The 11,640-nt window shown below is 46.6% G+C and overlaps 1 protein-coding gene across 1 annotated transcript in view; it reads right to left on the minus strand.

Moving 5' to 3' along the window:
• Positions 1 to 11,640, minus strand: part of CAMTA1 (calmodulin binding transcription activator 1) — a 321,555-nt gene that overhangs the window by 49,022 nt on the left and 260,893 nt on the right. The window contains exons 9-10 of the mRNA XM_010565346.1: positions 6,333 to 6,473; positions 2,124 to 3,979 (exon numbers count right to left, since the gene is read on the minus strand). Coding sequence (XP_010563648.1) covers positions 2,124 to 3,979; positions 6,333 to 6,473 — 1,997 coding nt within the window. The remainder of the gene's footprint in view (positions 1 to 2,123; positions 3,980 to 6,332; positions 6,474 to 11,640) is intronic.

Below are 11,640 nucleotides of genomic sequence, written 5' to 3' on the forward strand. Positions count from 1 at the left end.
GGCCTCGCACCCTCCGGCGGAGGCGGGACGCGGCTGCCGCGGCCGGGCAGGCGTCCCGGGCTGCGGCCGGGTGACAGCCCCGGCGGCCGAAGTCACCCCCGAGCCTGGCGCGCAGCGCTGGGTGCCGAGAGCCCCCTCCGCCCGCGGCGAGATCTCGTCTGGAGACGGGAGAGCTGCCGCTGGGATCCTTCCCGAGTTCGGGACGCGAGCGGCAAGGGCTGCGTAGCAACTGAAGAAACCCAGCAGCCGGGGTACTGCTCTGAGCTGCTTGCAAACGACAACCTTGAAGCTCCGGGTACGAAGCCACGCAACCAGAAAGCAATCCTGGACCCGCCTGGGCTTTGAGAAACGCTCTGGTGGGTCTGCGCGGATGGATTAGGCCTTGTGGTCTGCGTAAAACAGGAATAAAACACGCTCTGCCAGCAAGAGTCGAACAGGTCGTTAGCGTAGCAATGGATAACAAATAAAAAGTTTCCACGGTGGCAGCAAGAAAGAAGGATTTGCGCCGGGAAGGCCGGAGGTTTGCCGTTAGGTTTTGTTGGTTGATTTTTGGGACCTTCTAATGCAAGCAAGCGTCAGACTGGCTGTCTGGACAACAGGTATGGCAGAAGCAGTGTCTGTAGCCCAACGTAGCCAAATGCCCCGAAATACTGTGCTTCTTGCAAACGAAGCCTACCTGGGTTCTAACAGTTGCTAACAGGCCATCATTGCGTTACTGTTGGATGTTAAACAGCCAGTTAGACAACACTACTATTGACCACCACAGTGCTGACGCTTCAGTTTCTATTAGACCCCAGAGAAGCAAGACCGGCACATTCAGACCCACTTTATCACCAAGAGCGAGAGAAGGTAAACTCCAGCTGGTGGCGAGGGGTAGATGATCAGTGACCACCTTGTCTCGTAGAGGGGACCCTGGATTTGGCAGCTGGCAGAGGTGAGGCCCCTGGGCATCTCCTGCCCCAGACAGTCCCAGATCTCCCGGTCAGCTGCAGGCTACGCAAACAGGGTGGGAGGCAGTAACGAGTGGCAGGATGCCTTCAGCTGCCCACCGTGCCGGAGCCTGCACTGCCACCTCACTGGCCACGATGGACTTGTCTGGAGAGAGCAAGCGACTAAGCGGTGGGCAGAAACTCCTGAAGGAGGCTTTTCATCAGTGCCCATCGGCCATTCCTGCATGCTGGCAACCTCAGTTTCTTTCCATCTGCAGAGTGAACGCCCATGTTTTCACACCAAGTCCCATACTGCAGAGTACGTGAACTCTTAGAGCCACTGAATGCCAGCTTATTGCCTGCTCCTGGAACACTGTGGTCCTGGAGCTGTCGCGGGATCATTCAGCTGAAGGTTAAGCCACCTCACCTGCTTATTACTGGCTGTTTCTGTGGCCTCACCCACTAGCAAACTTGCCATCCAGTGGTGTCAGATGCATGCTTACTGGGGGTGGCATCACAGGACTGATAATCAGATAGCACTAGTCAATGGGAACAGAGAGATCTTTTCCTGAGCAGTTATACACCCCCACAAGGTAACAGATGCAACAGTGCTCCGAGGCTGGGCTTACAAAACCACAAAGGAGCATTTTTTTTTATTCAAAACAACCTGCCTCTCCATTACTGGCTCAAAACAGGCTCCTTCCTCCAGCATTCCTTCACATCAGAAAAGACTGTGCTGCTGACATTTTTAACTTGTGGTGCACGTGACTGATTTTGGATAGCCTGTGGGATGGAGGTAAATGCTGAACTCATTAAGGCAATGCAGGTCAGGAATTATTCTACTAAGAACATCAGAGCCAGATGTAAGGATCGGCTCCAGTTTGCAAACTCTGTGGCTGTAACGTGGCTAGGTAGTACCATGAAGCCATCACGTGGGAAATACTTTGCTTTTCAATGAAACAAAACATTTCTGTTCGGATGCTTCCTAAGTGAAGAAAGGGCCCTGTCAGGGTAATGAAGTGCATAATTAAAAGTACGCTCAGACATGCAAATGGTCTTGGATGCTCTGACTTCTAAGAGAAATATTTTGAAAGCCTTGTCAAAGCTTTAACAAAACAGTTCTTGGGAGCCCTTATTAACAAAGCAATGAAAGATAAAGCAGTAAATGTTAATGAGTAAAAGCCCTAGACTCACCTCAGGGTAGGACCATTCTGGTGAATAATCTGTCACCATGAATAAGCGCCCACTCTGCTGTAGCAACCCCAGAGTGCCTTGTGCCGTAGCTGCTGAGACCACCTCAGCCACATGCATGTATGCCATCGTGCTGGCTCCATTCTCTGTGCTGCTGAGCTGCATGTTGGCTTGCTGAGGACTGCAGCAAGGAATGCACATTTCAGCCTGGTTGTAGGTTGCTCTGTTACTGTCTTCAGGCTGAGACAGTCCGGCACTGTCACTTGACACCAGCTGGTGTCCATAGAGAGCATTGCTCCCACCTTCTACTGAAATGAAATCATTAATCAGATCAGAAAACTGGTTGCTGAAGGAAATGTCAAAGTGGTCCAAGTTAAGCTCCATGTTGGAGGAGTTATTTAAGCTGGGATGGGCCACAGGATAGAGTCCTTGTACCATGTTTCCTTGGAGAATAGGGAGATTGTTCCCATTCCTGATACCCCCATTGGCCTCGGGCTGCAAGTAGTGTTCTGTGCTGCAGGCTTGAAGATCCCCTGATTTAAGTAGATTTTCGTTCCCTTCTGCCTGCTGGGAGGTCTCCATGGGAACTTCAGCCTCTGCAGTCATAGCCTGGAAGTTTGCTTGGAACTGCATGAGCTGGAGAGAAGAGGTGGACTCTATTCTGGTTTCCACTGTGCCGTTACAGTTGGAAGTGGTTTGGGATGAGGACTCTGTTTTCACACTGGGGATTCCTAACGTGTTCACAAATGAGCCACTTGTGTCATTCAAATTGTTGTGAGTGTTTTGCTCAAGGGGAAGAGGTTTGCTGGCATCCTGCAGAAAGAAGCTGGGGGAAGGGGTCTGATGAACATGAGGGCTCTGGACGGTCTGATTGAAGCTGGAAGAATAGTCCTTATTGGAGTCAATGGCACTGAAGTCCATCTGCTCCAGGGTGGTACTTGGGCTCAGACCTCCTCCAGATGGAAGCAAACCTGAACCAGTAGTGAGGGTGAGAGTGTTAGATGCAGAAGTGGAGGAAAATGCTTCTTTGGACATCTGTTGTTCGAAAGAGGTGTCCTCAGTTTTAATTTCTTTTGTGAGGGTTGTATTGAAGTTGAAGCTACGTTCCGTTGTGGGTGACTGCCTTATGTTGGTACTAATGCTGTCACTTTTCATACCGCCTCCACCATAAGTCTGCCCTTGCTTGGGATTGTTAAGAAAACAGTCTGGGTCAAAATTCATGGTGGTTTCTGGAATTTTTCTATTTCCATCTAAAGTTGTGGAGAGCACAAGTTCCTCGGAGACAGTGCTGGGTAGCATTGACAAGCTCTCCGAACTGCCGGTTGTTGGAAAAGCAAATTTGTGTCCATCTGAACTCACAGCAAGTACCAGTCCTTGTGCAGCTGCATCTGAGGACAGAAGGTGCTGATTTGGGCCAGAGGTGGGTGACATGGTATACACAGCTTCACTGGTGACTTCTGACATAAATACGGTGGCACTTTGTGACAAACTTCCCATAACTGATGCTACAGCCATACTGGACACACCAGTGACGGCTGGGCTATCTGCCATATCCGGGTCGCTATTTAATCCACTGCTGATGGACACGGGAGAATTCTGGGTCGTGTCAGGGACCTCCACCTGGTTGGTGGAAGAAACCTCAGTGCTGTTTTGATGGAGCAACACCGGTTTCGCCACTTTACCGTTCCTCTTCTCTCGGCTGGAGGCCTTGCCGTGACTGTGCTCATTCTTGCCTTCAGAGACATCGTTATTTTGTACCTCTGAATGAGTGCTGTACCCACCTGTCCTTGGTTCGACCTTTGGTGATATGATGCGATGTTTGGCACTGTTACACTTGTGATGCACACTGCTTCCTGCCCCTGTGCCAGAAAACAACAACATTTGCCATTCAGTAAATATAAAATTAAGACAATGCTAGCTGCGTATCTTATGGCTGTAGCAAAGGAGAGCCGTGCTTATGCGCAAGTGTGTGTGTGTGAGAGAGTGAGCACACGTATGAGAGAGCAAGAGACACCTTGGAAATAAAATTCATTTCTCGCCAGTGCCAGATTTACAGCTCCCTTCCTGTCTGACACATAAATCCATTGCGTTCAATGACAGCCACCTCAGAACAGGCGTGTGCACACCTTTCTGCTCACCCCACATAGCACGTACCCCTTTCCTCCCTGCCCCGATCAGACAACACATTAGCAGGAGAAGAATCGTCATCCATGACAAGTTTTGGAGTTATTTAAACGCGCCCCATCTCAGCGCAAAGTCTGCAAAGCAAGGGCTGTTGCTGTCAACTGTGGCAGAGGGTTTCTGCCTCGCAGGATCTGTTGCATCTGCACTGCGGACAAGACCTCAGCCTGCTGCGACACAGATGCTCGCTCTTCCCGCTGGCTGATGTCGGGCGGTTTGACAAGCGCTCTTGTGGGTTGGATGCTGACTGGTAATCTGGAGGTGACAGATGCCATATCACGCTCCTGTCCCCAGCATCACCCTGCCGCCTAGATTGCAACCCTTATCTTCTTGTCATCATGGTGTCTATTACAGCTGCCAATCAAATTATTAAAAAAGTAGTACATTAGCCAGCACAAAGAAAGCTTTCCCTCCCATAAGGATGGCGATGCGTTTCTCTTGCCCTAAGCTGTTCATGTGCTGACAGATAAACATTTTGTACTTTGAGAGGTCACACGCAGAGCACACGATTAGTATCGGAGCGGCTGAAGAACGCTCAGGAAAAGGTCACCAGAAGACAGCTCTCCACAGAGTTCAGCCAGCTGGCGCCTTTACTGGCCCGACAGAAGATGAACATCAGCCGAGTTCCTGGGAGCCTGGAAATCAGGTAGGATGAAGTGAACAATTCTATCTGCAAAGGCATCTTAGCCACAAACTCTGGTGTAGGGACTGCTTTTGTTGTTAAAAGAAGAACAGCCCATGCATTTTTGATGTTTCTTTCCTTAATTGATTCATTTTCCCTAGAATGAGGTAAGAACATTAATTATGGTACTGTGTAATGACTAAAGGGAGAAAGAAACCTCCTCCTTATAGCTAATGGCTACAATTATAAATGCCATCTTCTGGGTAACATAAAGCGCCCATGTAGCTGCTGCAATTTGCTAAATCTTTTGTTCCTTGCCCTTGAAGGGGAACTTCTCTGTTATGTGCTCAAGATTTGAATCGGGTCACTTAAAGTAGTTCAGGACAGTGCTTTTGAGACTAAATGCAATATTAAATCTCTCTATTCTCCTAGGTATAGAGATGAACAGGAACAAGGGAGAGGCTTTCACGCTGCCGTCTTTGTGGATGACAGTAAGGAATTGGGAACGTATTTGTCAATGTGCAAGCTGTTACAAAACAAAGCGATACTGTTATGTTAAAAAGCATGCAGCAGACTTAGCACAAGACAAAACATCAAAGGGAAGAATAAAAGGATTCATGTTCAGATCTGCAAGCCTGGATCAAATGCTGAGCCTTAAGGGTTGAATTTTAATCCAAACTCAGGTATTTCAGAGGTCATCTTTCCTACTTAAGTCTTGATTGTATAATGCCACTGCCCAAAAAAAGAAGAAAAAATAAACCCTTTGAAGCACTGACAGCTTTCCTTTATAAATTTCACTAAAGACTAATTAATGTGTCATATATTTTACTTGACCCAAGTACTAGGAAGGGGTGGCTACAAAGCAGATGAGTTAGAAAAGTGAATCACACAGCTTCCCACTCTCTCTAAAATGCTAATACCAAGGATGCTGTTTCTTGCTGTCGTAGTCTCACTCAAAACAAAGCCATCTTCTTTAATACGAAAGAAATCTGTATTTTCATGATACCTAAATAAAACCTATCTTATCCCAATGATATCTTGTAATTTGCCACCTGAGCCCATTTTCTTCAGCAAAGTGGGCTGCAGGGCAAGGAGTTCAGAGGGTGAAGCTGGAAGAACGTCAAATTTTGAGGCTTTGGTAACAAAATTTGAGCATGTAGAGGAGAATACGCTTTTTTGAGCAGGTCACATATAGACAGCATTTATTAGAACCTGCACATTACGAAGCATTGACCTTTTTTCCAGAAGTTCGAGCTGCATCTTTTTATGCTCAAGACTTCTTCTGTCACCTCTGAATTCACTGTCTCTCAACACTTCATGATACAGCATTTTAGCACTTCAGTAACACAAACCCTACCCCAAGTCTGGACTGAGCTGCGATCGATTTGGTGCCCTCCCATGGTACTTACCCAAGGTACCAGTGCAGAGACAGTTGTGTGTCCGAGGCTGCGGTTTGGTCTGGTGACTATCGAGGATCTGCTGCACAAGCTGTTCCACCGAGAACCCTGAACTGCTGTTTCCATTGCTGCATGTCCACTTAATGCCATGAACTGCGAAGAGAACAGTAAAACTTCCCATCAGAAGCTTCAAACACACACCAGAAACTGTCAAAAGCCACCCCAAAAGAACAGCAGAAACCCATTCCTGCTGCTTTTTGTCAGAACTGAAGGAGACCTATAAAAAGCAACAGTAATTGTTATTGCTTTACTGTTCTCTGCTTCCCAATACCCATAGGCTTCCAAATGCAATTCCTGGATTAGGTACATACAGAGGAAAAAAACCTCAGTAGAGTATCTTTCTCTATTTCAGTTTGCCTTTAACGGTGGCTCTCGAACTAAGCTGAAAAATTGTGAGGACTATCTGGATAGTGCATGTAACTTTCACTAAAAATCTGAAAGCAACAAAATATTTATGTTTCACTGAAGTAAAACAGTACAATTCCAAGGACAATTTTAGAATCTTTTTCTAATAGGAAACCAAAATTAGTTAGTTTATAATAATAAAATCAGCAGCCAAAAATATGCCAGTATAATGGCAAATAACAAGCTTTTTGCCAGGTCTTCATTGTCAGATCCTGGTTGGCAGCAGTGAAGACTGACTCATTTTTTGGGAGTCACTAACAGACACTGTGTGAGTTCCTCCTCAGCCTTGGACAACTTTTTAGTAATTTGGGAAAACAGACAGGAGGGTGACATTGCAGAACATGTTGCAAACTGAAGGTCTCTTTTCTTGGGGACTCTCTTGGCCTGTTAGCTATTTAAATAAGAACTCTAAGCTGCATGCACATAAATTATTTGAAGAAAGGCTCCCTCTCAGAATTTTTTAGATGCAGAATTTCACATATTGAGTGTATTTTCAACCAGACTTACAATGGAAATAGCATTTCTAAAATATTTTCTCTGTAGCAACTGACTCAAAGCATCTTCTGTCTCCTTTAATGTCTCTCTGAACGATTTATACATGCATATTATTTATTATCCTTTGTGTGCACCAGAGCTCACTTGCAGATTTTGGAAAGTGCTGGTTGGTAGCAACATAATTTCCAAGATGTCCCCGTGCCTGGCAGCTCAGGTCTGAAGAGATGCTGCTTTGCAGGAGTGTCTTTGTCATACCTTAGCAAAGCAGGTTTTTTGCATGTTGTATTCTAAAATCCTTAACCAGAATATACCGAATCAAAGTTAAAAGTCATATGGACTTCAACTTTGTAGGATTAAGCTCTAAATACACATATCCCTGCATAGTGAAGGTCCTCAATGTGAGGTCGTGAAACGCTGGCAACAGCACATCGGGCTGATAATCGCTATACAGCCAGAAGTATCTGCAGACTCCGCAGCAACAAGCTGTAAGCTGCTTCATGCAGGAAGATCAGAAGCAAATGAGGGCACATTTATGACAGCTAATGACCATTGTCAAAGACGCAGGACATCGTGTGAATCTCCTATTCTCCTCTTTGATGCTGCTTGTTTAGTATGTCATAAGCAGCCGGTGGAATGAAGTTCCTGGATCTGCTCTGTGAAGCTGTTTTATTGCTTTTTTAATCAGCTGTTGCTGTGTTGCCTCATCACCCGCTGACGTTACTTCGCCTAAGAGCATCTCATCTTGGTCTAGTTTTATATTACAGAATTCGCATTTTTATTGGCTGGGCCCAGTAACTTGCAGAAATATTGTAAATAAGGTTTACTAGTATTCTTCCTCATATCACTATTTAAAGTGCTGCAGTTAGTTTAGCAATGAGTCCCTCTGTGCTTGCTTGACAACTGCGTTTATTGTTATCGCACCCAACAGATTTTGCTTTCTAGTACGTTCACAATTTTGAATTTCCTCTTAACACTCAGTATCTGTTATTATGTCTAAGTTTAAGTTTATATACGCTTACCGCTTCAGTACCTCCACTCACATTCATTTTATTATTCTAGGCACATTATTCTGTCACGTGTGATGTTATGCCTAATAAGTGATGTTTGAATAGCAGTTTTGCAAGAAATACATTGACAGCAAGATTAAAATGCAGTAACATATTTGGAATACTTTTGGCTATACTATATAAAGTTACTGAACTGTAATTATTCCTGAGAAACTTTGCATTAAGTTCTTTCTGGTTACTTCAGAAATGCTTTGCTAAAGAAGTAAGCTCACATACGTGTTGCTAGGTATCAAAAGTCTATTTTACAGCAGTATGTCAGAGTTTGCTCCCTACTGCTGCTAAATCCTGTGATGAGCAGTATATTACAGGGGGCAAGTCTGGTAAGTGAATCATGTCTCATGGTTTGTGTACTCTTGATGATGGTTCTTAAGTCTGAATCAAGCTGTGAGCTGGAAGCTAAGAAATAACGGACAGCTTTCTAGCTGGATACATATAGCACCATGCCTATTATTTTCAGGTCTAGAGTATAACAAAGTCCCGTCGTGGATCTATTGCCGCTGAGGAAAGGTCCTCCCCTAGCCTTGTTCCAGCTGATCCTAACGGGCTCCGGCTCCAGCTTCTGTCCACGTGGTGTGGCTTTTTTTTAGTGCTTATGCTCTCTGTATGTTATGAAGGTTATAAAATAAAAAGCCAGTGAAGGGTGACAGATTGCAAAAAAAGAATGTCTGGATGCTTAATGCAAATTATCCACTATCTTGGCATATCCAATATGCAGATTTTCTCCCTCCCCCTTTTAAAGAAAAACTCCTGTGAGCTGGTGAGTTGTTAGTACTGCATACCAAATACTATCAAGATGCCTTTTAACATGTCACGCTTGGCTTCCTGACACATAATGAATCAGCAGGAAAGGAGATTTCTATAGGGAAGAAAGTGCATTATGAAAGGAGGGTTAATAAAAAGCACACACACATGCACACTCTTCCTGTTTCTTAGTGGTTCAAAAAGTGAAACCACCGTAGAACGACATTTGATTAAATACAGTCATAATGTAGGAACACAAAAAAAAAAAAAAAAAGGAAGAAAGACTGAAGCTTAACAGAAATTCTGGGAAGTATTTTAACCTGGATTTCTGTTCAGATTCCTCCTGCATTTCCTCGTAATTTAAAATGAAAGCCGTGCACTGCTCCAACACTTTCCAGTGATACCACGAACGGGTCTAAGGGCTGCTGCATTAGAGCAGCAACAAATTCCTTGCCACGCACCCTCTGCACAGTGCCTGTAGCACTGAGGCAGCAGAGCTGGGGAGAACTACTGCTATTTCACCGGCTGCTTGAAGAGGAGAAGTGAGGCTGGAGGAAGGTCCACAATTCAGAGTGCTAAGGCTGCTCCTAGCAGAAATGCCTCCAACCTCTTTTTGTGAGCATGGGCTCACATCTTTCTTCTCTTTCTTTCCTTGTGAAGAAAAGACAATAAAAATGACCTTCTGATATTGGCCCAGCGACTCCCCGTTCATTAGCGCTGTCAGGACTTTGTCTGACCATCACAAGCAAAGGAATGAAAAATGATCTAGATTACCAGCAAAAAGGCAGCTCAGAAGCCAAAGGAAACTCGCTCACAGAAAAATGTGATTTGTCCAGGTTTCTTACAACACCCTGGCTCTTTCTGCCTTCTTCTGCTGCTGGCGGAGCTCGGTCCTCCACAATCACCAGGTCTGCAGTCCTCTGGTCTTGCAGATATCTTCTTCCTCCTCATCACCTCAAGCCTGCCTTGCTGTCTCACCTTCACTCTAGGCCGAACACCACCAATAGCTAAAAGCCTGACTGTTTCCCTCTCTGTGGTTTCCTCCACCTTAAACAAAACCTGTCCCTAAAATACCTTCCCACATTTAAATCCAATCATTTCACCCTTTCTGAATGCTCTTAGACGTTCCTCTTTGCCACTTCATCCATTTCATGTTTCCTGTTTCTACTCCAAAGCTCTTGCTCTTCTGCATCCCGTATGTAAAACCCAGCTTACACAGTTATGTATACATACACTACATAATGAAGCCATTCCCTATACCTTACGTGCCGCTCCTTTGCCCCATTTTGACAGGTAAGGGCCCATCTTTTGTTTTTTGAGTAACAATGATGACATCTCCCACATGAAACAGGCAAGTTGGATAGACGGACAGAGCTGGAATATTTGGAATAACCAAGGACAGGTTTCTGTTTACCTCTCCCTCTTGACGTATCTCGGAGAACCTGCTGCAAACCCTTGCGTCACAGTCCTGCCCTTGGCCGCTCCCGACCGACACAAAATGCTTTAAAAATCCTACAAGCGCTGACCGTAGCGCGAGCAGGTCCTTTGTCCTACCGGCCTGCTGATGGGAACGAAAGCCCGCCTTGCTTCCTACATCCTGCGCCACCAACTGTTGACACTGGGAGGCTGTTTCCATGGCGATGGTCAATTGGAAATGGCAGCCTTGTCCCTTCAATTTTCGCCGCGTTGGTGTTGACAGCAGTAAAGGCCTTGCTCTCATTTCCCCGTTCGGCCGGAGAAGATTTCCATTAGATTTATCCTTTCGTATCCAGACGCCCCCACACAATTCAGCTCTGATTTTCCACCCCTCCGCTTCCACTTGTTATTGGCTACGAAGGAAAGAGTCCCTGCGCCTTGCTGGCAGGGATGCAGGTGGGGAAGATCCCCTTGCACATTCGCTGTTTCTTCATGACACTTCCTGAATTCTCATGTCTTTGCAAGGACTTGTAGAGACGTTTTGGTCTCAGCCGTTCTTTAAAGAGAAGTCTTCCTTCCAACATGAGACCTTGCCTTGAGGGTTTGCTCCGGTGCAACGGGATGCCTCATAGCAAGCGGGAAGACCGTGCGGTTCAGACACCCTCAGAGAGGGCCGGCGGGACGCGACTCTTCCGAAGCTGCTCGCAGCGAGACTTCTGCGACCGTCGGTTTCAGCTGAAGCCATTCTTGCTTGCAGCCACCTGAAGTCCAAGGCTGCTCCCGCACCAAAGAACCCTCAAAGCCGAAGCCGACCCTCCCAAACCCTTCTCCCACGCCATGTTACGTGGTACCGGCCTGCAAGAGGAGGCGGATCGCGCTAGGAGCTCTTCTTGCCTTTGACAGCCTCGGTCAGGACGAAGCTGCAGCCGCCGGCGGGCCGCTCCGTTCTGCCAGACTCGAACTTTCTGAGCGGATTCCCTCAACAGCCGCGCGCCTACCGCCATTAAAGCGCGAAGGCGCTCGTCCCCGACGCGTTTCGGTTCCCTTGGCACCGAAAGCTGGGCCGGGCCAACAGCCCAGAGGCAGCGAGCCCGGCCGAGCCTGCCCGTCGAACTGGCCGGGCCTGCCCCTCGAAC

The sequence above is a fragment of the Haliaeetus leucocephalus genome, unplaced genomic scaffold (assembly GCF_000737465.1).
Source record: "Haliaeetus leucocephalus isolate CR32 unplaced genomic scaffold, Haliaeetus_leucocephalus-4.0 Scaffold190, whole genome shotgun sequence".
In the NCBI taxonomy this organism is placed as follows: Eukaryota; Metazoa; Chordata; class Aves; order Accipitriformes; family Accipitridae; genus Haliaeetus; species Haliaeetus leucocephalus.